Source organism: Arvicanthis niloticus, chromosome 19, assembly GCF_011762505.2.
Source record: "Arvicanthis niloticus isolate mArvNil1 chromosome 19, mArvNil1.pat.X, whole genome shotgun sequence".
NCBI classification, from domain to species: domain Eukaryota; kingdom Metazoa; phylum Chordata; class Mammalia; order Rodentia; family Muridae; genus Arvicanthis; species Arvicanthis niloticus.
Genome location: NC_047676.1, coordinates 9,680,527 through 9,708,431, shown reverse-complemented (window position 1 = coordinate 9,708,431; position 27,905 = coordinate 9,680,527). Strand labels below are relative to the sequence as shown.

Genomic DNA, 27,905 nt, shown 5'->3' with positions numbered 1-27,905 from the left:
ACACATATGATTTCAGTACAGAAGGGCATCAGGAGAATGTATTAGTCAAAGAATACATGATATAAAACAGCATTCATATAGCATTATACTTGTGTCTATGAGAAATAACAAATTGATAGGCGCATATCTATTATATATATGTGTATATATACATATATGTATAATATATTCTCATATTTATTTATCTGAGTGTTGATTATTTTGTGATTAATTATGTTCCTTGTCTATGTTTATACTTTCTCTTATAGACAATCTTGTAAAGTTTTTTTTTTATTTGAATTAGTACAGTACCAGTGGCAGTCAGTAGAGGGCATCAGATGCCTAGAACTGGAGTTACAGATGGTTGTCAAGTGTGTGCTAGCAACCATACCCATCATTGCTTTTTTTCTTTTCTCTTCTCTTCCCTTCCCCTTCCCCTTCCCCTTCCCCTTCCCCTTCCCCTTCCCCTTCCCCTTCCCCTTCCCCTTCCCCTTCCCCTTCCCCTTCCTTCCTTCCTTCCTTCCTTCCTTTCTTCTTTCCTTTTCTTTTTAATGCACAGCTTCTATTCCATGTTTTGAGACTTTGACTTATCATACTAGCAGGGTTGTTTGGTTATGCCGTAATTCAACTCATAGCCATTTGGGAAAGGGAGTGGTTTTGTTTGGTTTTAAATGGATGTAGTTGGTTTTTCATAGCCCAAGAAAGAAGCAGAAAAGTCTCACTCACCGATGTTTCCCACTGCTCCCTCAAGGCAGCTTCAGTGTCTCCCTCAGGTCAGACTCTGGTCAGACTCTATCTTTTCCAGACAAGTGACTGGTTGGCTGCTGGTGGCACACCAGCTCCTCTGGTTACTGCTTTCATTCACACAGCTCAGAGGAACTCCCTAATCAAAATTACATATATGGTCACGATATTTAATAACATTAGGTTTTTCTTGTGCCTAGCATGTAACAAACTAAACCTGAATCTTCCATGCTGTGTCAAAGTCTTGACATGTTCTAATTACATTAGCTTTACACGGTGTTTCTTCTATCCAGGAAGTGCACTGTGAGAGGACAGGGTGTGTTTCTGTCAGACTCAATGACTAATATCCCTGAGTCTAAGATCTGTGGTTTCAGTATTTCTTGCATTTCACTCCGGTCTGTGATGCTGCTGTGGTTTATTCGGGTCCAGGGTGTCTGAGTCTCCAGTTCTTCTGTGGTTTTTCTCTCCAAAGACTTCCCTCAGCCATTTCTCCTTAACAGCTTAACCCAGGAACTGATTACATTCTTTGAAATTCATTAACCGTTTTAGGTTTTATAATTTCCTCCTGAAACTTAGCAGCGTATATTCCAGAAAATATACAGAAAGTTATTAAACCTGGAATTATACTGCCAACATATTTTCAAATCGAATGTTTAATTTCATAATTGGAAAATGATACATCTGCCTAGAGAAAATCAGTAGGGTTGGAAAACAAATTATGTCGACAGTGTTGGTACAGAAAGATTATACATATTTATGAATGTCCAAATCATCTTATTACTGGGATTTGAAAATATAATTATTAACTATTTATAATGTAATGATTTCAACTGAATGCCTTATCCTGCAGCATAGATTTTGTGTGTGTATATATATATAATATGTGTGTGCATGGACATTTACATATTTAGATCAATGATTGTATAGGACCTCCTGTTCGTGTAAACCTTTATCACTATAACTCAGTCTGGCGAGCAGAGTGCCCACTTCATTGCTATAGATGGATGGATGCAAAGTAATATGATTAGTAAAATGGGTTAAGATTTTAATCTCGAAAAGAATGTTTTGATATACAGTATTTTAATAAGGTATGCAATTCACTCTTGTACATCTTGATAAATCTGCAAAGGCCATATTAAACTAAGTTTCTTTAAGGATATACTTGTTACAACTACAATGAATTGATTGTGTTCTGTTGAAAGGTTGTTACTGGAGTTAATAATGAGCATAAGTATGCTACCCGCCCCAGTTTCAGTTAATACCATCAGCATTAAGAGCCCACTGGAGGGCATTACTGCAACCCTTACAAAGCTGCCCCCAACTCAACCTCTCTTCCTGTGTTTGGGCATACATGTGAGGTGCAGGGTGTCAAGGAACCAGGATTGTGGTCTTAAAGGAATTCAAGAATTTCTACATCAGCTATTCTGAGCATGCTGCCTAGAATTCTGGTGTGCACTGAAATTTGACCCACTGATTTGATTCAGTGGGAAGACGTCCTTTCTAAAGTATAGAATGAAAGAAGAGGAACTGACTCCAATTTCTTGTAAGAGAAATTGACTGTAACATCAGCCAAGGGAGCGCTTTTCTGCAGCAACAGAGTCTGCGCAGAATGGTGCATTGTGGGTAGCACCTCCTCCACTGCATTCTCCATAGGGTCTGCGGGTGGAGAAAGGATTCAGTCCTAAAGATGTTGGGAATTCTGCCTGTCAGAACTGTAGGAGTCTGTTTCTCTCCTGGCCTCTAATTCATTAATCATTATCTCCTGTTGGTTCTCAGAAATAATTGTGGGCATTTTATTTTTATTATGCTTAGTAAGCCTGAAATATTCTCTTTGTAAAAATCAGCATGACGTGTTTGTTGTTGGGAAAATCTCACGCTGAGCTGGGCTATGTGAGGTTTTGCTCAGGCTTAGCCATACACAGCTTAGAGGAACCTTGTCTGTGTACCTCATGGTCCCCTATGCCTTGTTTTCTTTGGGACTTCCTGAATGGTATGGATGCTCTTTGGCCCTGGGTTGCCTTCATTGCCATGTTCAGTAGAATATAAAATATCCACAAGAGTGGAGGGCACCTGTCACAAAGGCCACACACTAATGAGGAGGCTGTAGACAACCTGCTTCCCTTAACTGTGCAATGCTTCAAATGGAAGCCTTTAGATGGCTAATACTGCATTGAAGAATTTGGTGTGACAGGACATGTTAACCTCATTTCAGATTATTAATAGAAGTAAAGGAACCTGTCATTCAACTCAGAATCTTTACTTTGTGGGCAGAGATTGAGCAAAAAAGGATTAGAGGCTTGCCTTAGTTGACAGATAAGCCTGGGACATTCTGCATAATACTTATTCTATATTTTTGTCCTTGACCTATTTTTGGCAAGTACTGTTTGAACAATGGAGGATGAAGTAGCATGGTGTAATCCGGGCTTAGTCAACAGACAGCGGTAAGTAAGAGCTACTATAATGTGGGCTCAGTCAACAGGAGAAGTAGGCAGGGGCGTTGTAACACAGGCTCAGTCAACAGATAGAGTAGGTAAGGTTGCTATAAAGCAGGATCAGTAAACGTACTTCCCAGTGCTATTTTTCAGACAGTCAAACAGAAAAATTGACCTTCCTAGGTATCCCTAAAGGATACCTTCAAAAGTCAGTTGAAAACTAACACAGATTCAAGGACAAATATGCCTTATGGCAGTTTGCTTTGATGTGTGAGCTCTGGAATCCACAACTGTAGTGCTTAAACCAGACTGACATGTAGCAGAGGTACTAAAAGACAGTACACAGAGGACACCCATCTAACCCCCTCTAGAGACGGAACACCTACTTTTGTATTTAAAATAATCCCCTGTATGTAATATAACATGTATACACACTCTGCGGTCTTTTTTTAAAATTATTTTATAAATAGTGCTAGTCAATCGGGGAGTGAAATTTAAAGCTTGTCTATGACCACATGAACGTATTTGCATGCCTACCTACCACCACACACCTGACATCACAGGGCACAATAGTAATTAATAGGTGGTGTGTAGCTGGCAGTTTTTCTGCATTAAAACATCAGTGATTTTGTGCACGTGTGCACACATGCACACACACACACACACAGAGAGAGAGAGAGAGATGGATAGATATGGATATAGATATATAAATTAGTGAAAGCTAAAGACCTTGAATTTGAGAAGGGAAGGAGGGGTATGTGGAGGGTTTGGAAGCAGAGAAAGGAAGGAGGAAATGATGTAATTATATTATAATCTGAAGAATAACACTTAACAAAAGAAATAATGCACAAAACCAGCACTGAGGCAGAGGAGCTATGGTACCTCCTGCAGCACACATTGTTCGGGTCATGCATTCTGCACTCCCCACATAGCTTTTGGTTTCATAGTGATCGTTCTACGGAGTAAGTGTGGGAAGAGTGGGTATTTGCTACCATTGCTGAGCTCTCAGCTGTTGGCATGTGTTGCAAGGATCCAGAAACAAGGGGGATGATTCTTGGTCACAGTTGCATGGAAGTGGAGTTTTCAGCATATCACTCTTCAGTGTGTGTATTCCTTCATCTTTCATTGCCAATCGCAGGATGCCACCACCTTGGGGACTTCCCCAGAATAGATGCTTATCAGCTCTGCCTTCATCTCGTGATGCCTGGCTTGCTGGCAGAGTCCCAGGGCTGTGTATGAAGTCTTTTAACATGAGACAGAAGCTACAGTGTGAGCCCTCTGCCCTTTCCTTATTAGCCCATAGAATTCCACCATGGGGATGCACTCTAGTGTCATCATTGTCACCTCCCAAAGGCCCCACCTCTTCTACCCTTTTCATCACCTCACAGTGGTGATTAAGTCTTAGAGACATAGACATAAACCACACCCAGACCATACCAGGCACTGAAGTGAGACCACTGTGAGTGTGACTTGCTCAGCAACGCACACCGGTGCCACTGCAATTTGTGCTCACGCCCACACTTTCTACTCATTCTCATCATGGGTCTGCATTCATCACCAGCCGCAGAGGTGCTGAACACCCAGTAAAAGGAGACACTATTCAGCTTAGATTAACTGAGAAAAAAATCATGTATGACTAAATTCTCGTTATAGGAGTAAGATGCACACTGTAAGATTTTCTCAGGTTGGCATGCCTTTTGCAAAACCCAAGTTTCATTTTCCATGATTGTTGTAATGTGAATTATTAAGAAGTAATTCAAAGCTTAGAGTGAATAAGTATATAAGCAAGCATGCAGGCAAGCAGGAAGGAAGGGAAGGAAGGAAGGAAGGAAGGAAGGAAGGAAGGAAGGAAGGAAGGAAGGAAGGGGTTAATGATGGAATAAAAAAAGAGAGGTAGGAAGGAGAAAGACCAAAGGAAAGACAAGTAGAGGGAGGGAGGAGGGAAAGAAGGGGGCAAGGATGGAAAGAGTGATGGACCTAGTGAAAAAGTTGATAACTTACTTCTTGAAGACAGACCTTGAAGTCTTCAGAGCAGTCCAGGACCAGCGAATGCTGACAAATTTGCAACCCGAGTTGGTACCATGAAATATGGTTTCTGTTAACCAGGAGTCTGTTTCCTGGTATGAGTTTAACATTCTATGATTCAAGTGTACAGGGTGGACTACAACGTTATAAACACTTTGTAGTTAAAATTGCTTCGGTTGCTGACTTCCTTTAGTATAGTCAGAGATACTAGAGACCGGAACAGTGATATTTAGGAGGTCCATCGGCCTGCTTCACATGGATGATAACCCTCCATTAGATGTCACCTGAAGTGCATGCTGTGTTATGTACATTTGCCTTGCATTTCGAAGTCAGGGAGAGAGACTGAATAAAGAAACAAACACAAATCTTCACTACACATATTCACATTCATATTGTCTGTGTGCGCTACTGAAGAGGGCGTTTTAATGATGTTTCTCCACGAAGTGAGGAAATAGTTAACATATTGTTCAAGTAAGGCACTCCCTCCTGTTTCTTCATCTCTCAGCTTAGAAGCTCCTCTACCAGTCTCTGGCCAACTGTGAGGAGCAATTAAAGGCTGATAACTTGGGGAGAAAGGGATTTATTTCATCATACAACTCTCAAGTCTCACCCCTTCCCCGGGAGAAGACAGGAGCTTGAGAAAGGAACTTGGAGGCAGGAACTGAAGCAGAAGCCAAGGAGGAGGTCTACTTACTAGCTTATACCCCAGGATCACTTTCTCAGGGTTGGCACCAGCAAGAGGAGTCTAGGTCTTCCCACATCGAAGATTAATGAGGAAAATGAAGCCCTGGCTTGCCTGTAGGCCAGTCTTATGTTGGCATCTCCTCAATTACTTCTTTCTGCATAACTCTAGCTCTGTCAAGTTAACAACAACAAAACAAACAAACAAACAAACAAAACCAGGAGACTGTTAGAGAGTATGTGCTGTTCTTTCAGAGAATTTCAGTTTAGCTTCCAGAGCTCACATTGGGAAGCTCATAACTGCCTGTAACTTTGTCTCCAGGGAGATCCAACACCTGTGGTCTCCATGGCACTTGGACTCATGTACACACACACACACACACACACACACACAGAGAGAGAGAGAGAGAGAGAGAGAGAGAGAGAGAGAGAGAGAGAGAGAGAGATCTTAATTACAAATAAAGATGACTTTAATAAAAAAAAAAACTTACTAATAAAGGTAAGTTGGCTTTTCTTCTACAAACCTTTGCTCGCCAGGCAGCTATAGGCAAATTGGACACAAACAAACCAAATAACTAGGTTACCCAGCAATAAAATGACCTGAAGAACTTTTAGTCAATTGCTCATTTTCATAGGATTTCTTAGATTTGTATTGGAGAATGTAATGACTAGGAGTGTCCTGTTTCTCCTATTTCCCTAGCTGTTTCTCCGAAATTGTTACTAGCAGTAGGAAGAAAGGTAATCACCCACCGCCTAGAATAAGAACATGTAGGATCAATTCATGAATTATTTTTTCTTGTATACTGCAGTGTGATTCAAACCCTTCCGTGAGCCAGAGTGAAGAACAGGATAGGAAGAAGTGGCTCCCTCATCCCCTGTGCTCATCCAGAAGCCACGCCTCTAAATTGGAGTTGGTTTGCGCAAATTAAAGAATTTTGATCTTGAAATTAGACTGTCTATATAAATGCACAAAGTCACTGCAAAGTATGAGTAAAAGCATCCAAATTGGAAATGTGCTTGCCTGATTTCTTCCATTGTTGGCTGCCACATCGTCAAGTGCTTATCATAGATAAGCAGGTGTTTGGGGTGTGTGTGTGTGTGTGTGTGTGTGTGTGTGTGTGTGTGTGTGTAGCTTGCCTGATTCCAAATGCTTCATACACTTCGTTTTGTTACTTTTACAAGAGTGTAAGATTAGAAACATCCCCTGGACATTACAATTTGTATCTAACAGTCCAAACTTATGGTCTTGTTCTCTGCTCCATTAAAGACTCTGGGCATGACCTTGAAAATAATACTTAATTCTTTTATGACTCATTGCACTCCTACTTACATTGTCTCCATAGAGTCCTTCCTCTCCCTGGAGCTGTTCAAGGACCACTCATGTGCTTCTGAGCTCTTTGTTCTATGCCAAGAAGAAATGTGTAAAATGACTGCCATTATTTTAGGAGGCTTGAGAATTGACAAGGGGAAATTGGAATTTCACCTCATCAAACCAGTAAATACTCTTTCACATTTAAAACCGCATTTCTCCCTGTATTAGAGGAACCCAGTGTGTTAGAAATCATGCATGTAGGCAGAGATTATGATGCCCACAGATGACCAGCCAATCATTTGCTAATTAAGGCCAGCCTGGGGCTAAATAACCAGGCCCTGTCTGACAAAGAAAAATGAGCCAGTGAAATCACGTGTAGGTAACTTGTCTTTGGGACCAATTCCATGCATCTCAATTCATGTACTTTTATTCTCTAGTTTTCTAATGATAGTAGAATGTAGTTTTCTTTCTCTTTATTTTCACTGGTGCAGCCAATTTCAATGTTAGACTGTCAGTTTTCTTGATGACCAGTGTAATCTATACATTTTCTCTAGTGTAAAATAGTTTGGAAATAGCTGTCTATGGATCCTACTGAAGGTGTGTGGCTATCTGGTGAACTTTCATATAAGCAGGATAGATTCCACTGTGATTAGAGAAGGCTGGACTATAATAGTGTTGGTCCCAACTCATGTAGAAACCCTGGCAACTTGGTTTTAGTGGTGTATTTGTATATGTATGCATATTTTTAAAAATATAAAATTCAATATTTTGTTACACATCTTCTCTAAATATCCATGCAGTTAAATAGTGACTTAATTATGAGTTTGATATCTTGAAAATAAAACTTACAAATAAATCTGTAGTTGATATTCATCTTTCTGCTTTATTCAACCTCTCTGCTGTGTCACTGGGACTTGAAAATTGTGCTCACAGTTCATGAAGCTGCTCCCCGTTTTTCAAATAGCTAAATGAGAGAGAGAGCTTTTCTCAATTGTGCAAATTATATGTGTGGTGTGTAGAAATTAGATAGTGATTTGCCAATAAGACGATGTGTAGATTGGTTATTCAAAATTGAAATTCAGTCACTTATACAATTTAAATTTAGCATCGTTTTGAGAGTAATTACCACTCCATAAACTACGCCTGTCTGTGTAGCCTCTTGTGGATGTCATGCACAACACACCCTCCCCAGGGGGCAGAACCAGAGTCCCTGTAATACCAGAGGGCCCTTCAGAACTAGGCTTTATTTCCTCTGGAGGAATTACTGACGTTAGCAAATATCAGTAGCCACTTGTTTGTTAATTAAGTTAATAAATGACTTGTTCATCCAATAAGTAAATGATCCTAGCCAAAAAAAAAAAAAAAAGAATACATACTCAGGTTATGAAAAGATCGACTAGAAAAATTACAAAGCAGACAGCATGGGTTCGAACAGGGTCAGGCTACTCATTAGTTGGTCTGTCCATCCCTCATTGCACAGATATTACTCACACACTAGTTGGAAAACAGACAGACAGACAGACAGACAGACAGACAGACAAGCAGACAAGCAGACAAGCAGAGAAACAAACAAATGCCACTCCAAGTGAAGCGATAGAGACCAGTGGGCTAAGAGATGAGATACTCTGGTTAAGGAATTGTAAGCTGCCTGCTGTATTCCTCTTGACTCACCAACCTCATAACAACCAGATTATGTTCTAAAATAGCAGTCTGCTCCTGCGCGTTACAGGTCAGCATTATGTCCCCAACCCTCAGGTTTGCAGTTTCTGTTGCTTTAAAGAGAGCAAGGATCTAAAGCACAGCTGAGGCATGCTGATGGAAGGATCATTTCCATATCCGTAATGTGTCCCTTGCCTTTAATATCGGCTCCTCTGTAATTAATTTCCCGGTGTTTTAATTGTTTAACTTAAAGTTTTTTTGTTTTGTTTTGTTTTGTTTTGTTTGTTTGTTTGTTTGTTTTTTGTTTTTTTTTTTTTGTTTTTTTTTTGTTTTTTTACCAAAGCAGGCATTTAACCACAAAATAATAAAACCCTCTTCTTGATGTAGGTATATTCCTTGATTTATAAATATTTAATTGAAAAATTACGAATTAAAGCAAGATGAGTGGATTTGGAGGCAGCATAGCTAGCTTCTGGTAATATGCCCCTTTGCCATTTACATGAAGGAGTCCCCAGGCTTCTCTGAAGCAGTCCGGTGACCACAGATACCCAGAGCTCTGGCGAACAAGGAAGACATGATGGAGCTAATTAAAATATGTTTTAAAACGTATTTTCTCATTGTCACGATAGACACTGAAACACCTAAGTACTAAGCTTGCTGGAGACCTCCCCTGCTGCTTAGCTTTCTCTCTTCCAAACAAATGTCCCAATGCTATGTCTGGTCGGCGTGTGCACATTTTCTCCAGGAATAGGAACTTAGCTTTTGCATCCAGCAGCACTGGCTCCTTCTGGATCAGGGTTGTTTCTTGAGCTGTCTTCTTCATTCATGTTCAAACAGTAAAGGCTGTTACGTGGAGTTACTGCACAGTCTAGAGACAGGGAACAACAAGGTTTAAGCGACAGCTCTTGCCTGGAGATTTTCTGCAGGTGTCACTTCTCCAGGTCCCAGTTTTGCTCTCTGGAAAGGGTCAGCTTGCTTGTTAATGGGTTAGTGTTGCTGGAGAGCTCAGCGTGCTGCACAGGATGTGCTCTTACTGGATTCCAGGAAGGTATTTGTTTAACTTAAAGCTTTGTGTAACTTCAGACTTAAAGCACTGAAGCTGGAGAGAAGGCTCTGTGGTTAAGGGTATCCGCTGCTTTTCCAAAGGACCAGAGTCCGGGGCCTAGCATTTCTAGCCACCTGTAACTGTAACGCCAGTTTTACGAGCTCCCATGCCCTCTCTGCCAGGCCAGCACATGATGCACAAATATAGTTGCAGGAGATACACTCATACACACAAAATTTTTAAAACGCTAAAAGATAAAACCTTTGAGCATACAGTCATTTCTTTTACCTCATTTGTAAACCCATTTATGGACACATAATATTCTTTAGGATAACTGCAAAGGCTAATGGTGCCACAAATGCACATTTTGAATTGCTTTCTTCTAAGAAACACAAAGAAACAGCAAGGATATATTGTTAAATGTTTTGTGCATTTTAGCCCAAATCTATATATATATCAACAATGTCTATTTTTATTTTTAGGTTTCTAAAAACTATATATGGAGCCATAGGCATCCCAGACTGCCTTTGAACTTGCTGTATAACTGAATGTGAATTTGAACCCCTGATCCTCCTGCCTCCATCTCCCAAGTACTGGAATTACAGTGCACATGAGTTCAGTGGTTTATCCAGTACTCAGAATTGAACTCAGGGATTCATGAAAGCAGTGTAAGGTATTTATGTAATAAAGAATTTTCAATTCATAGATAAACATGGAGTTAAAATGTGTCTATTAATTTTGACATATGATTTCCTTCAGATCCTTGGACAATGGTATAAAAATCTAATATTGATCTCATGAAATTGCTACTGTGGGGTATTGGGGAGACGGTGGCTGGAGAAATTGCTCAGTGGTTAAGAGCACTGACTGCTCTTCCAGGGATCCTGAGTTCAATTTCCAGCAACCACATGGTGGCTCACAACCACCTATATTATAATGGGATCTGATGTCCTTTTTTGGTACGTTTGAAGAGAGGAATAGTGTACTCATATACATAAAATAAATAAGTAAATCTTTAAAAAAAATTGCTACTGTGTCTTGATTGCACACGCAGGCTTACAAGGGTTTTACATTGGAAAGAATGCAAACCTGTTTTTTTCATGCTTTTAAAAGTAATGCCATTATTGATTAAATCCTTATTTACAAGTTATCATTAGAGATAGGGAAAGTTTATTAACCAGATAGAGGTAGAAACAAACAAACTAGTTAACCTAATTAACTACTGGATCTCTCACTTCAAGAAAAACAATTTGAAAGTTTTTGTTTCATAAAGAAAGATAATGTTTTCCACCTAAAAAGCAATGGTTTTGGATAAACAATAATGCCAGAATTTTTCTAAGCATTGCACTTCTTTGCTTTGAGTTTGTTTAAACATTTTAGAACACTTGTAATAGAATAAATTTATTGTAACTATATGTCACAATATTTGACATTTTATTCAATATTATAATCCTGTGAAGAATGAAAGTAATACAAAGGAGGAGAAATAAGGAGGTAGACAAGAAAAAATCTAAGGGCAGAGGGAGAGTCTTCCCAAAGGTAGAATCATCCATTTCTACAGTGTTGGGAAAAGACAGATTTTAAGGTACAAATGAATGTTAACATTCTAAATATGAATATTAAGCTTTCACTAAATAGTATTACATACATTTTATCACTCGGCAATGATTGAGAATGTAGCATAATTACTTTAAAACAATTGTGCATGTGTAGAGAACCCGATTTTCTGATAAATGCTGTAATATGCCTTTTGAGTTTTGAGCAATGTGAGTCTCTCAAAGGTGGTGGACGTCACAAACATTGGGAAGGTTTTCTGAGTGGTGAGCAGCTCACCAGATTCTGAGGTGTGGCAGATGAGGAAAGCTAAAGTGTTCATCATAGGATTCAAAGTCTCGGGATATGCTTTAGGGATTTATTGCACAGAACAGTGCTATGATTGTAAAATTATAATGCACGTGATGTTATATTCCCAATGTTTGCATCTCAAAAAGTCAGGTAAATTAGTAATTATCTTTTTCAGATCATTGCACAGTGTTAACATAGGTGAAAATTTAATAGTCATGCCTGTAAAACACATACACACAATATAATATTATTTCTTAATTAGAATTTTATTTAAAATATAACTGATATTGTAATTGTTAAAAATCATAGCAGCCTATTTCTGGCTTTCAAAAGGAATTAATATCTTAAAGGTACATCTCCACTCAGACCAACACACACACACACACACACACACACACACACACACACACACCAGTGTCTCAGTGCCTGTCTATAATTCCAGCTACTTGGAACACTAAGATTGGTCAACTTCAAGTTCAAAGCCTGCCTGGGGTAGACAAAGTCAAGAACAACTTGCCTTAATGAAGTTCTAATGGGAAAAAAATGTCTTAGGTTATAGCTCCATTGAAGTGTACTTCCCTGATACCACAAGGTTTTTGGGTCTGTTCCTCAGTATGAAAACAGAAAAAAAAACAACAACAACAACAACAACAACAAAAAAAAAACGCAAAATACTTGAAACATAAAGCAAAAGAATTTTAAATTTGGATTTATAATGTAAAATAATTATGGTATTTATGGCCCCAGAGATAGCTGTGTATACTAAATGCTTGCATTGCAAGTGCAAGCATGTGTATTCAGTTCCCAGAACCAGAAACCCTGGTTTTAAAATAAATCTGGAGATAATGAGGCAGGCTTGGGGCAGGCTTGGTATTACCTTGCTAGAGAGGAAGAGGCAGGAAGATTCCTGGGGGATGCTGACCACCCAGTTTAGTGGAATTCTTAAGCTTCAGACCAAGAAGGGCTGCCTCAAAAGAAGGGATTCTTTCTTAGGATGACCTCTGAGGCTGGCCACTTAGTCCACATCTGTTTGCATGCATGTATATGCACAACTGCATAGATGTGACCACACACACACACACACACACAGACACACACAGACACACACTAAAAATAAATTATTTACTACAGTGAAGCTTTAATAAGGATGCAAAATAACCAGAAAATCAATGCAAAATACTGGACTGATGTTGACCACCTGCTGAAAAAATATATCCTATTTTTCTTGAGTCTCATTTAGTTTTTGATTTGTGAAACAGAGGGGTTAATACCTTGTACTTTGGTGTGGGAGTCAGAATAGTTCAACAGTAGGGTAGAGAAATGTGTTGCTGTGAAGAAATAGAGCATGCAAGTCATGAGAGGAAGTGAGTGCCTTTTGTTCTCTGTGGCTGGAATCAGCTGTCTAATAGATTGTTCAGCTTAAAAATCCAGATCATCCGCATAATACACTACACATTATATTTTAATTATCACATTGTGAAAAACGACAAAGATCACCCGTCAGTATTTGCCAAAGTGCATGGAAATTGCCATTTAATTTTTTGATGCAGATGAACATTTGCTAAAAAAAAAAAATTCTAAGAAGATGGCATTATTTATCTTTCCTAAACATATTCATATTCTTACACTCAACAGATATCCTGGACATCTATTCTAAAATGATACCTGTTGCATGCAACAGAATAAAAAAAAAAAATGTGGCCCCAATTCAAAATCTTTATCTGAAGAAAACTGCAAAGTAAAGGAACACACCTCACTGGCAAAGGCAACCACAGGATGAGAGTCACAGGGTGAATGGCAGTGTGTCTAAGGTTGAATGAGAAGTGGTTAGTTTCCTGTACCTCAGAAACAGCTTTATGTTGTTATCACAGGTTTGTAGTGTACGCTTGGAAAACTTCCCTAAATAATTTACATTCTTTTTATGGATGTTTTTCATGAATTTGGGTATAATCATTTTGATGCATAAAGGCTGGGTTTACCACAAGAAGTATCAGTGTTGGGGAGAACCATAGTGTTGGTTAGCTGCAAGCTCACCAGCAAGATACACGATACATGGCTTTTGCATTTACATTTGATTATTTCACGATACAGTATATATTAAAAGAATGATGATTTAATTGCCTGTTATAATGAGGTGAATACCTATGTGGCCTGAATTTTGTCTCATAACAATTTTTGAAGCACATCTTTGTTTTATTTAGAAACATTCTCATCTCTGTAAATGCATCATTTATATCTAAGGTAATATACTATATGTGGTTATCTTTCATCTACCAGTAACTATTGATTATATCTAATATGTAAGATAGCTTAAATGACATTTAATAGAGATTATTTTAAATCTTAGAATTTATTTAATAATAATTTCTAATTTCTAGTCAAGAACTTTATAAATTTCAACGTATAACAATGAAACAACTTTGAAATTGACATAATCCTTGAACAGATATTATTCCCTGTTCTGCCAATTACAATGGAGCATGCAAGTGTATTTCCCAGTGGTATGGTAATTAAACCTGATCACCTTCAATTCCTTTTTTCTTTTTTTTTTTTTTTTGTCACAAATTGCAGCCACTACTTTTCAAGCCTAAATGAACAGAAAATAAAGGGAAAAAAGAAGAACAAAATTTGTCTTTAAAAGAAATTTACATTTCCACGTGTTTTCCACTGAGCAAACTTTGTAAGTGTGCTTCATCAGGACCCCTGGATGGAGTGTCAGTCAGCATAAGCTCAGAATGGTGGAATAACAAACAGCTTCAAACCCCAGTGGCTTTCTCTAGGCAATGCCCATTTGAGATCCCAGAGGATGTTTCTAATGCAGTTGAATAAAACCTTGATTGGTTATTCAGTACCAAGTGGTCACCTCTAAAAACACATAAACATAAGGAGCACTAGATGGTCTTAGCAAGTTGTGTTTATTATTTTTGTATATGTAATATTTATGATATGTGTGTTTATGTGGGGGGTGTCTCTGTTGGGGGAGTATAGCAATAATAGGTTTTGTACTTAAGGATGGTATAGAAGAGGTTGAAAAAATGAGAAACAAGAGGAAAGTTTTAATCAAAAATTAATTTAAAAATAAAATAAAATCAAAGCAAAGAAAGAGTTAATGGCTCTTGTTGAGGAGGCTGTTAGGTCTGTTTATCTGTACTTCTTCATGTGAATGGATGTTTGTGTTTTCTGTCAGCCTGACAGCTTATACCATGAGCAAACAACACAATCAAAATAATTTTTATAATTCAGTGTCATAATAACACATCACCCTTTCTACCACTTTTTGAAAGAGTCATCAAATATTGCTTACTCTCAGGAAAAGTGAATTAAACTCCACTCCCTGAAGACAACCATACCAAAGGATTTGCCTGTATATTTTAAAGTCATTGCATTTTCCCAAATAACCTAAGAGAATGTTTTGAACACATTTTCACATAAAATACACGTGGAAGTAAGAAGCAAATTTTTATCAATGTCTTAGTTAGAGCTTTATTGCTGTGTATGGACACCATGACCAAAGCAACTCTTATAAGGACAACATTTAATTGAGGCTGGCTTGCAGGTTCAAAGGTTCTGTCCATTATCATCAAGGCAGGAGCATGGGAGCATCCAGGCAGACATGGTGCAGGAAGAGCTGAGAGTTCTACATCTGGCTTCCTCCAACAGGGCCACACTTACTCAAACAAGGCCACACCTCCTAGTAGTGCCACATCCTGGGCCACGCATGTTCAAATCACCACAATCACTCCTGTATAAATTCATATTTATGACATGTAGCATTGATGACACCTCAATGTGCTCCAAACTCTAAAGATAAATCAGGGGCTTAGGTGTTGGTTCCTAACATATTGGGCACTGTCTAGAGCACACAGGACAACACTTAGCTTCTGAAGTTACTTCCCTATCTCAAAAGTCTTTATAATCTCAAACCTTTAAATTTGCAATCAATTTTGAGGTCCCAGCTGACTTTAATCTTGTGAAGGAAACAATGAAATGAAATAAAGAAACAAAAGGAAGAATTGTCCTTAAAAAGCAGACCTATGCTTAAATAGGCAGTGTAAAGATGTCTTTATGAATAAGTAGGAATCTAGAAGAGTGTGATATACTGTAATTGTATTTGGTCATTATATTGTGATTTGGTGTTTGTTATTTATGATGTTAAATAAAATGATGCAAAATTGATCTTGATCCTCAGTCTCTGGACTTAAACACCACTTTCAAGGATGTTTTGTTTTATGCTAATTAGATGACTCTTGGTGGGTCCCTGGATAGCTACAGGATGGGAGTTGACTATCAGAGGAAACAGCTATTTGATTTCAGTAATAGAAATTTAACCCCCACCTTAACCTCCTGGCCTAAGAGATAAATAGCCATCAATAACCAAATGGTGACATATTGTGGATTTGTAGTGGATATTCATAAAGACTCAGAGGAGGAGCATTCCAGCATCTCTAGGTTGGGACACATGCCTAGTGAGTCCCGTGTCCACACCATGCTATAGACTCCACACAGTACCCTACTGAACCTAATCCTGACCTCTTCACCAGTTCATTCGTCTGTATATTTTAGACTGTGCTTCATAATAAATACTAAGAAAAGAGAGGAAATTGAAGAGTGGAGCCGATAACTAAGATTTTTTTTTTTTGACAAGAGGGAAATTTGTAAATAGATTCTGTAACTGATACTTGATGATAGTGATGATCATGTGATCACAATGACCGTGATGATATTTTCAAATTGAAAAATTAGAAGATGGAGTAAACAGACTTCAAAAATAGTATTAATAACTGATTACTACCTTTCTGCAGCATTCAACTGTTTTTCAATTTAAAATTATATGTTGATTACAGAGCATGTTCCTTAAACATCTAAAATATAGTATTTAATAGCTATGTATTTATTCTCATACAAATATAAGAATATTTCCTTATTTTGCAACTTTTATGAGAGAAACAAAACATGGATAGCACCATATGCTTGAAGATATGGAGACCACTTACTGGGCTTAGTAGATTAAAATAATTAGTCATTAATCAATTAAATAATTTTTAGAAGGAAATAAAGATGGGAAGGAAATGTAATGGGGAGAGCCTGAGAGGATTTTCTAGGGTAGCAAAGAGTATAAATTATTAAGATGCATCATAAAACTCTTTGGAACTTTTCAACGAATGAAAATTTTCTATACAGTTATGGTTTGAAGGCAACAGTTGAACCAAAGCTCACTTCATTTTTTTTCTTGAAATTATATTTTGTAGTAAGTAGGTTATGTAACTTAAGATTTAGACATTTTATGTTTGCAAGTAAAATATGTGTGTGTGTGTGTGTGTGTGTGTGTGTGTGTGTGTGTCTTTTGAAGGAAACAGCAAATTGAAATAAACAAAAGGGAGCATTGTTTTTGAATAGCAGACCTAAGCTTCCATGGGCAGTGTAAGGATGTCTCTATGAATAAGTAGGAATCTAGAATAGTGTGATATAATGTGATTGTATTTGGAAAGGAAGGAGGAAAAGAGCACACCACAGTGCATATCACATGTGGGGCAGAGGGCTGTGAGAGGCAGCTGGTAACTGGTCTAGCATGCTTTGAACCCTAGAGACCCTAAAGGGACAGTAGAAGTTTGGTGTTGCTCCTGGAACCCCTGGTTTCTTTCACGTAGCCACAGCTTCTATGGCCCTTCCCAAAGAGAGGTTTGTGGCCATTGGTCAAGGAGCACAGGTAGAGGGCATGACTACAGGCCTCAGAGCCTCAAGACATCTCCATATTCATGAGATACCTAAAGGCCAGAGGGCATAGACAATTAAGCATTCCTCCCCAGACCCTCCTCCTTGCAAAAGGTATTTAACCTCAGGCCCACTCTGAGAACACAGGTTATAGCTTCATCCATTTTCTGCCATGACAATAAATATCTTAAGACCTGGACTACCTCTCTTCTTTGGTGCCCTCCATGGGGAACCGTGGAGAAGATCTTCAACTAAAGAGCCACTGTCTAATCTCCCGCCAAGGACCTCTCTACATTCCAGCCAAGGAGACCCAGCCAAGACTCAGCCAAGCAAGTGGCCCTGACCAGGAGTCTCACTCCCTGCTCATCTTCTCCCCCTTGCCCCTTTGATTGCAGCTAGATCCAGCCCGCACACCCCCTCCCCCCTGTCCTTTCTGTGGCCTCTCAGCAGCACCTGAGAGCACAAGGGCTTAAGACTAGTCAGTCCCTGGCCACCTCCTGGCACAGGGACCCCCAACCAAGAGCTTTGGCCCCCCCATGGGGCACAAACTGTGTTCTCTCTATCCTGGAGCGGACCCCTGCAGCTTCTCACAGCCCGAGGTCTGCCTGGTGTGCATGGAGTGAACTCAGTCAAATTCCAGTGTCTCTGCCTCCCTGAGCCAACAGCCCCAGCCCCTTGGGGTGGCAGACACCAGGGACCCACAATTCAGCCCATCAGGACCCAATGCCCACGTGAGTGCCACAGCCCAACAGTCACACAGTGACTGTGTAGAACAGATTGCTACTGTCTAAGAATGTTGAGAATTCCCTTCTCAGCTCCTGGGATGTGAAGCTGACTTTTAGCCATTGTTTTATTATTTCTGAAGACATAAAATATTATTTTTTGAAAACGTATTCCAAGCCAATTGTAACAACTAAAATTGTGGAATATTAGTAGAGACCTTGTGCTCTGTTATTGGCAATGACCCTGTTAGAACGATTAAGTATCTTATCTGACAATAAATATGTACTCAGTGTGAATTCTGGGAGCTCACTGATAGCCATGCAGGGGGGTGTGAAAGGGAGATCAAGTGGCTTTCAGCATCCTGAGAAGTCATGAAGTATCACATGTATATTTGTGATTGGTATGAAGGGCCAATTGCTGCAAATTCAGTGGGCACTTTCAAGTGTTTCACAATAAGAACATGTTGCTGAACAGTGTAGGGACAGCATTTGGGGCTTTCAGTTTAATGAATAATGAGCGTCAGAATTGGTGATTCACACCATTTAAATTTTTGAGGACTGGCTGCTTTGCATCATGGAACTTGATTTTGAAACCGAGATTTCATCATGCAAACCCACATAGTACTAGAATGGAAATCTATGTATTTGTTTAAAATACAGTTAAAGAGCTAATTTCGGGAGGCATGGCCTTTTCCAGGTTAAGCTTGGATTAGTCAGCATCTTGCGTGGATCCCAGTATTACATGGGCTTTCAGATTCCAGGAGCTGAGAAGGGAATTCTCAACATTCTTAGTCAGTGGCGATCTGTTCTGGACACTCAATGTGTGATATGCACTGTGGTGAGCTTTTTTTACCCATTTCTTTCAAGTTTCAACTAAAATCATTCAACTGACCTGAGATTCTTCATTATTCAGTTTGTGAGAACCTCCCATAATATACAGAGGGAGTCAAATACTAATGTTGCTTGTGCCCGTTTTCTGTTTGTTCCCTTGTTATTTTGGTGAGAGTCTAATTCTAGAATCCCATGCCTTGTCTTCTTTGTCTCGATAAGAAGTGTCTGTACAGCTTAATAAGCCTTGGTCGGCTTGGGAAATGTGACTGTGTTGTCTTGGGGACTGAGTGAGGCTATGGATTCCAGGGGCAGACAACTCTGATATTTACTTATTGTGAACATGAAATGTTGTTTTATTGACATCATTATTTCCACTCAGACGTTTCTGTTATAAATGGAGGTACAGCCAGCTGTGTGGTTGGCAAATATATATACTGCTTGAGTACTTTAATAGTCTGTATATTGCCCAAACTCATTAATTTGTCAATTTCACAAACCTGGAAAAATGTATAGGACACTTGTATAACAATCAGTGTTTTAGGAATAGAATTTCTTGACATTCTTAAATGGGGCTAATGATGGATTTTCACTCTATTCTTATTTTGACATATTCAATAAGGGACAATCATACTATTGCTTTTCAGGGCATGATTCTAGGCACTGGGGTCATAGATGTGAATGAGACACAGTTTCTAAGCTCAAAGAATCCATGACCTAACTAGGTGACGAAATGTAAATTTACAGTGTTTTTGTAAGTCTAAGTGTATCATTGATTTAGTGGCATTTTTAGTTACAAGTGACACAAAAATCTATTCAAATAATGGAAAGGAGAAAGGGAACATAGCCATATCTAGTGTTGTCTCAATTTAAAAAAACACTAAATGATCTTTTTTAAAAAAAAAAAAAATTCCAGGAAAGGTAAGATTGTTAAATCTCACAGAGATGAATGCAGTGCTCGAGAGCTGACACAGCAAGGTAACAGTGAGGAGGGAGTGGTTCATATTGTCTGGAGTTGTCCAGAAGGGCTGTAGAAAGCAAGAATATGGATAAGATGACAAAGAGAAAGCACTAGTCTCTGTGATGATTAATACAGGCAAAAGAAGACTCTGTAGGGAAGATCCAGTGTGATAAGGGTGGACTGTAATGACTAGCATGTGGGTGAAAGTGTCTGATGACCTGAGTTTCATCCTTGGAATGTGTATGGTGTAAGGAGAGAGCCAGCGCCTGGAAATCTTCCTATGAACACATACTTCAGTGCTATGCATGTGGCTATTTATATTCACACACATATCACACACACACACACACACACCACTAAAGTAAAAGAAAATAAATAATAAGAAAAATAGATGTGCATAAAACTATGAAAATTTTGTATCTATAACAAGAACGTGTGTGGCGGGGGCAGGGAATGTTGCTAGTCTAAGTAACACAATCATAGTTCAGACCAGGACCACTGCCTGCCACAGGCACAATTTAAATTTTGTACCAGTGCTTTCCTGCCTAGTTTACTTCCATCAGTTTAGAAGGGACAACTGTTTTAAATGTTATTTATTTATTTGGGGTGGGGTGGAGGAGAGGCGTGTCTATCACGATGCTCTTGTAGAAAGATGTCAGAGGCCAGCCTGCAAGAGTCTAATCTCCCTCCCACTATGTAGGTCTCGGGGACTGAGCAGGCTGTGGGGCTTATCATCAGACATATTTATTTGTACCACTCTCAGCAGTTTTAATGAAGTTGAAAGAAACTAAATGGAGAAACTAACAGATCACATTACATTCTTATTTATGTTTGATGAGATTTTTTAAAAAAAAAGTTAAAAGTGTTCTCTGTTATTGGGTGACAATTTGAAACATACCTTCTGTATCAAATAAATGGAAGGCTCTGTTTCAATTGGCCGAGTTCAAGGAATTGAAGAAGGAATCAGACTGTAATGGCCGATGACTGGCAGAGGCAATTGACTGTCTTGGGAAAGGTTGTGATTAGAGGAGGCAGTGCTGCAGGAAGACAGATACATCAGGTGCTTGGTGTTACCCTTCTGCTAAGAGATCAGAAACTGTACTGAGCTTGGTGTCTGTGGGGTTCCAGGGAGCAGGAGATAACAGAAAATGACCTACATGGATGTGGCCATCATTTGCATAGCAGCCTCAGATGAGTTTAGTTTGCCAAAATCAAGTGTACACAGTTTGGTGACATGGAGCAGAAGGTTGTAACTGCTCACAAAGGGTCATGTGAAGGTCCTGGGTTTCAGTCTCTGTGGGCTGGGCACTGGAACCCCACCTTGTATAGAGTGCCTCCTGTCACTTGGCAATGACATTTATAGGATGTTACAAGTGGAGAGTTGTTTAACATTACAGATTCACAACCATTAACAAATTCACGGCTGTCACTAGAAAGGGTCTCTTAAGCTTGACTCCTGTTACTGATTTTCTTCCCTCTTAGCATTCTGAGAGTCGTCTTGATGCTCTCCAAACCCAGCTCAGGGGCTCCTTTTCCCTGAGCCTCCTATCTTACTTAATGTATCTAGTCTGGTCCTTTCTTCTGTGTGGTACTCTACTTTCTACTCCAAGTCTTTCACCTTCTGCCTTCTTTTGCCTTTTTCCTGGATGCTCAGATTCTGAGCATCTTGGTTGCACCAGAGGACACTGTCAGTTCTCACTGTGAACTTTCTCCTTGTTGACTTTGTTCTACCTCTGGTGTTAGACTAGGCATCTCAGGATGTTCAGGCTCAGCCAGAATGGGTTTTGGGGTACACAGCTGCTCACTGGTTTTCTCAAAGAATCACCCTTTGAAAAATATTTTTGGACAGACTGTTGACAGATGACTTTGGGCCGTGTGGAAGTAAATGATCTCCTTCTTAAAAATCAAAGCATGAGAAGAGAGGGACTCTTCCTTTCCTGCAATCCTTGCTGTATTAGAATGTGTCTAGGCAGCTGTCATTCTTTGCTGTAGTCTGCATTGCCACCGCCCTTTGACCTGCAGAAGGAGTGTAGGTCACTAAGAATAATAATAATACAGACCTTAAGTCTATGGTGATGCTCCGTTTGGTTCCATTTTTCCTGATGATCAGTAAACAACTCAAGCAACAGAATGTGACTGGTGGTCCTCTGAACTACAATTCCCACAGTTCTAATGTCTCTGCACACACACAGATGGAACGTTTCTTCTTAGTTTATCAGATGACGGAACGCAGCACCCAACCCGGCAGGTCACCATGCTGCCGCCACAGGTTCCATTATAGCAACACACTGCAACTGTGCTTCTGACCTCACGTCGAGTTCTTCTGTGGAAGTGTCCATTTCTCTGCCTCCTGGCTTTGCCTTCCGTGGCTCTTGCTGCTCTGTGTTCTGAATATAGTCCATGCCGACGCTTTCCCTCCATGAGTAGTATACTGTCTACAATTCTTGTTTTGATTCTCTTTTCCTGTATCAAGTCCCAGGCCTGCGTGATTGACGATTGTACCTTAGCAGCCAAATACCCGGGATTCCCAACTGCAGCGAGCCAACCGAGGCAAAAGCCTTCAACTAGTCTGAGGATTTCTGAAAATCTTTCCTAAGTCAAAATAAATCACTCAAGTGCTATACAGAGAAGTGCTCCCAACGAAAAGCCCATTTTGCTTATGTTACATGCTCTGGTAAGCAGCCGTTATTGATTTCACTCTAATAGTTCATACATTAACTCAACAGATATTAACTGGCTGCTATACATCAACCACTGAGCTAGGTGTGTTAAACTGAATACAGCTCAGGACAGATCACACTTCCATCCTAATTACTCAGCTTTGACAGTGAGTAACTACAATCTTGTTTGTATTATGACAAGCAGTTATTTTAAATTTCTCTATTAAAAGATAGAAGAAAGGATAGATGTATTTTATAGGTTCAGAGAACATCTGACAGAGGACAGTGCTTTGCCTACCCCTTGGTAATGACATATTATTTACACATTTAGGATTCAGCTTGCGTGTCCACCATGATTACACAAATGAGGAGGTCAGTGATGGTGGCCTGGTGCTGCTAATCTGTAGTTGCCGTGGATTCTATACAGCTGACTTTTTATAAAAAAAAAAAAAACAGTGAAGCTTATTCTTCAAGTCTTTGAAGTATTGCAAGTGGGGTAAAAGTATAAAATCAAACACTGAAATGTATTAAACTTTGAAATGTTAATCTGCTCGTTTCCATACATATTTAAATGGCAATACTTGAAGTACTTCATTATTTAGTATTAATTTAGTGTGAATGATGATACATCATGAAAGTGCCTAGTGTTGGAAGTAAAGCAAACAGTGGGTGTGCTGCGACAGTGTGTTTGTGTTTTAGAGCATACAGGTGGGAGCAGAGGGCATGGTTATGAAGGGGACGATCTACAAGTTGCAACCCAGGGTATTCTGCCATGGTGTGAGAAAGATTCCGGGGGGATGATATAGCTTTTATAGAGTTGAAGTCATGTGTTGAGAGTAGAGAAAAGAGTGTCAGAAGACGTATAATCATCCTTACCAATCCTTATACTTATTTGAATCACAGTAAAATATGGCAAACAGGAAGACATGATACATACTGCTCAGAAACTGCCTGTTCTTCATCCCCTGATTCAAAAGAAAATCTGATTTCTGGCTGAGGATTCAGTTGCCCAGGTCTTGGCAGCAAACAAGGATGGTGGAGAGTGGATGTGGGTTTGAAGGTTTCATGCAAGGTCACCTTATATTTTATGTTGCATCTTGAGTGTTTCCCAAAGTTTCAAGTGTGAAAGGTTTTCTCTCCAGGGTGCCACATTGGGAGGTCCTGGGGCTTTTAGGAAGTGGTGCCTAATGGATGTCACTTGGTTATTGCTGGAGACAATAGAACATGGTCTCTTCTGCTTCTTGCTCAGTAGCTCGTGAGCTGACAACTTAGCTCTTCCATGCTTTGATGACTGTGACCAAGATCTAAAAGCAGCAGTCTACTTAGTCTTTGGGTCAAAGTTTCAGAATGGTGAGCTCAATAATTTTTTCTTGCATAAGTTACATATCTCAGGTATTTTGATGTGTATCTGGAGGCCTTTGTAACATTAAAATGGGCAGAATGGTTTTTCACTTGAAGGTGTGTAGACAGGGTATTCCTTGCAAAGTCTGTCCTGCCCACAGTCTGGACATGTTGGCAGAGCCATTGCTAAGAATAAACCTCTAAGCTCACCTAGACCTGTCTCGCTCACTTCCTGAAAACTCTTACTTCAGGTTATATCCAAAATGTAACAACTCCTCCCAAATTCTCCTGTTCAGGGTCTTAGCTGAACATCTAAGAGCCATTTATACAAGCCTGTGTGTGACATTAATAATACATTTTATTCTCCAATATAGTAATTGCAGGGCAAAGTGGCTATTGAACACTTGAAATACAAGTAATATGTTATTCATTCCCATATTTTTTTTTACCTCTAGGAATTTTGGTATTGAAAATTGCCATTAGTTTTGAATAAGGCAAATATTACACATAAGCATTTGATAAGTCATTCCTGAAGTATATGTTTACCAAACATTAAGGACTCATTGCACAATTAAACTATATGATACTTTTCATAGATTGAAGAAACTATTTAGGAGATGTTGCTGAATAGTAAAATCTCTACCTTAGTTCTCTATTTAAATATGGAATGTATTATGTAAAAAACAGGTAGTCATATTCTCATTAAAGTAACATATTTGGTATTTGGAATGGTAGATTTACTGAAGGTTCATCTCCTTCCTTCCTTCCTTCCTTCCTTCCTTCCTTCCTTCCTTCCTTCCTTCCTTCCTTCCTCTGTCTGTCACTGTCTCTGTCTGTTTCTGTCTCTGTCTCTCTGTGTCTCTGTCTCCGTGTCTCTGTCTCTGTCTCTCTGTCTGTCTCTCTCTCCTCTCTCTCTTTCTCTCTCTCTGTCTTTCTCTCTCTCTGTCTTTCTCTCTCTCTGTCTTTTTCCCTTTTAGATTTTGTTTCTCTGTGTTCTTCAGGTTTCCTGGCATTAGCACATTTTAAATGTTTGCTTTTAGCAGGTTAACTCCGAGACTAAAGTGCTTGGCCATATTACTGAAACCTTTGGAGATTTGGGGCTTTTATACTCAGGCTTAGGCAGTTGAGAGCTTGTTCAGGCTGGTCTCTTCCACATTTCCCTTTTCACAAGCTAAGATGTTTGGGAGCAAGTGTCCACAGTCTTTGCTTTTTCAGGCATAGTAGTGACCAATGTTAAGCTACAACTGGACACAAACATTAAAATGCAAAAGTTATAGTACATCACTTTTATTCAGGCATGGAAGTTGCCTCTGGTCATAGCTGAGACTTTCTACATGGTAGAATAAACCCTGAGTATTTCACTTTGCTTTTTGCTCCTGCCCCAGAAGGATGAGAGGAAAGCGGACTGGATAAACAGCACCATGTATCTCTTATGCCATTTGGATCAAATGTGGAAGGATAAACTCTTAACTCTTAAGATAGGTCACTGTCATACTTTTAAGAAACACACCTGATAAAACTTAATTAATAGACTGGCATTTCTGAGGCATTAGAGGTTGTGGTAAATAGACTGATCTCAAAACGCTTGAAAGTAGGAATGGCAAGACAGAGAGCTTGAGTTCTGGACTCACTGGTGCTGCTTGCTAACTTGGAGACCTTAGACCAATGTTTCTCAACCTGTGAACTCTTACCTTTATGGTCTAATGACTGTTTCACAGGAGTCATGTATAAGATATCTTGCACATCAGATATTTGCATTATGATTCACAACAGTAGTAAAATAGCAATTATGAAGTAGCAAAAAATAATAATAATAATTTCATAGTTGGGGGTCACCATAACACAGGAAACTATATTAAAGGTCACAGCATTAGGATGATTGACACTTCCTTAGACAATGTCTCTTGTCAGAAAACCCATACTAGCCTGGAACCTTAATTAATATGGGTCAGATGGAGTTTAGAAATGATAGAATGTGTGATTATGATGTGCAGTATGCAAGGCTTCTTCTTTCTCATAGTTGGGTTCTTCTGTATAATCCATGTACTGGCAGTGGTGAAGGGCCAAGGGTCAAGGTCAGAGATGGGTCGCCCAGGGCCCCGAGTTGACTTTCACTCAGATGTGGCACTTTGTGTCTTACTCCTCTGTCCCCCTCCCTCCTTCCTTTCTGAATCACCTCTCAGCCCAAGGCCATGAGTCTCGCTATTTTATCTGGGTGCATTTGTTGACCTGAATTTCTGCATCCTGCGTAAACAAGGAACTCAATCACAAAAGAGACCAACAAGTGAAATTTTATGGATGAGGAGGCTGAATGACACATTGTTATTATATATTTTGGGTAAAATAGTACATACGTGGGCTTTGTTAGGTTTTCATATCCCAGTGTATTATTAAACAACTGTAACACATCACATAGAGTAAGAACTTGTATGGAAATTCTCTTTCAGTATCAAAGCTAGGGTGCTCAGAATGGGCTAATAGAAAGTACTTTTGAATATGTGAACAACACTGGTTCAGGGGGACCTAGAATACAGGTGTGTGGATATGGCAATGACTTAATCATCCTTAGTCTTTCATTAGGGAAGTCATCTGTCTTAGTTTTCCAATGCTTTCTGTGCTGATGATCATTGCTTGAGAAGAAATGTACCTGACACCACAGTTTTCAAGCTGCTAGGGATGGAGTGCTTGCCTACTGTGTAAAAGATCATAGGTTCAATCCTTAGCACTACTAAATACATACGTACGTACATACATACATACATACATACATACATACATACATCACCACCACCACCACTATCATCATCATCTTTCTCACAATTATAGACAATCAAGAAGTCCAAGGTAAAGGCATGGTAAAGTTACCATCTAATAATGGCCTCCATCCTCATTCATAGATGGTTTTTTAAACCATGTTTTCATTTGGTGGAAGGGGGAGATGTCCCTTCTGGTCTTTCTTATCATGGCGCCAACAAACTCGCAAGCATTTTTACCCAATAGTTTAATCAATTGCCAAAGGTTTCACTATCTAATGCCATTACCTACAGGGATAAGAATTGAATTTGTATGAGTTTGACTGATATAATGGAACAAAAATAACTTTGGAGAGTCTTATTTTAAAGCCTGAATCAGTGTGTCCATTTTGCATTGGTGCTAATGTTAGTTGAGTTTGTTTTCTTTCATAAATCTAGACAAAATCAGCTGGAAAAAAAAAGTCTCTGCTAGTTTTAAAAGGTTTTGTCTGCTTAACTATTTGTGGGATGGACCAGCTCTTTTTTGTATTTCACAGTACCAACCAGCTTCTTTTGGGGCATCATTTTAAGTACTGGTAATAATTGGTTATTTACATTTTGTGGGGTTTTTTTCTCTAAAGGGTTGTGTGTAATAGAATATCTTCTGAGTTGAAAATATACCTATAGAATACAGTAATGCACTTGTGTAAGACAGATGTCAACACAAGTTATACAGATTCTTAGACTCAGTGTTTTTATCCCCCTTTTCATCCTTCTAATCTTGCTTTCACCTTATCATGATTTATTGTCCCATGTACAGAATAACAGAGCACTGAGGTGTGTGCCTGTGCTAGCTCAGATTTGTTTGCGGCTGGTTGAAACAGAGTGGCATTTTGTTTGACTTCATTGTTTCAGAATTATATCACACTTGCCCAGACAGCTTCTAACTTTCATTCTTCCAACTGCATCCCTCATAGATGTGTCTGTTTACAGTGATTTCTGGCTGGTCTGAGCTTGTCTTCTTCTGTTACAGGAGCTATGCCTGTCCCAGACCAGCCTCCGTCAGCCCCAGAGAAGAACAGCTCCTTGAGCCCAGGCTTAAACACCTCCAATGGGGATGGCTCTGAGACAGAAACCACCTCTGCTATCCTTGCCTCTGTCAAAGAACAGGTAGAAGCATTCCTTGTATGTGGTATTCCTGGGGTCATGTGACAATTGCTTCTTTAG

At 39.4% G+C, this 27,905-nt stretch overlaps 1 protein-coding gene across 1 annotated transcript in view; it reads left to right on the top strand.

Moving 5' to 3' along the window:
• The window catches only part of Ctnnd2 (catenin delta 2), an 804,610-nt gene that overhangs the window by 122,554 nt on the left and 654,151 nt on the right, over positions 1–27,905 (top strand). The window contains 1 exon segment of the mRNA XM_076916393.1: positions 27,712–27,848. Coding sequence (XP_076772508.1) covers positions 27,712–27,848 — 137 coding nt within the window.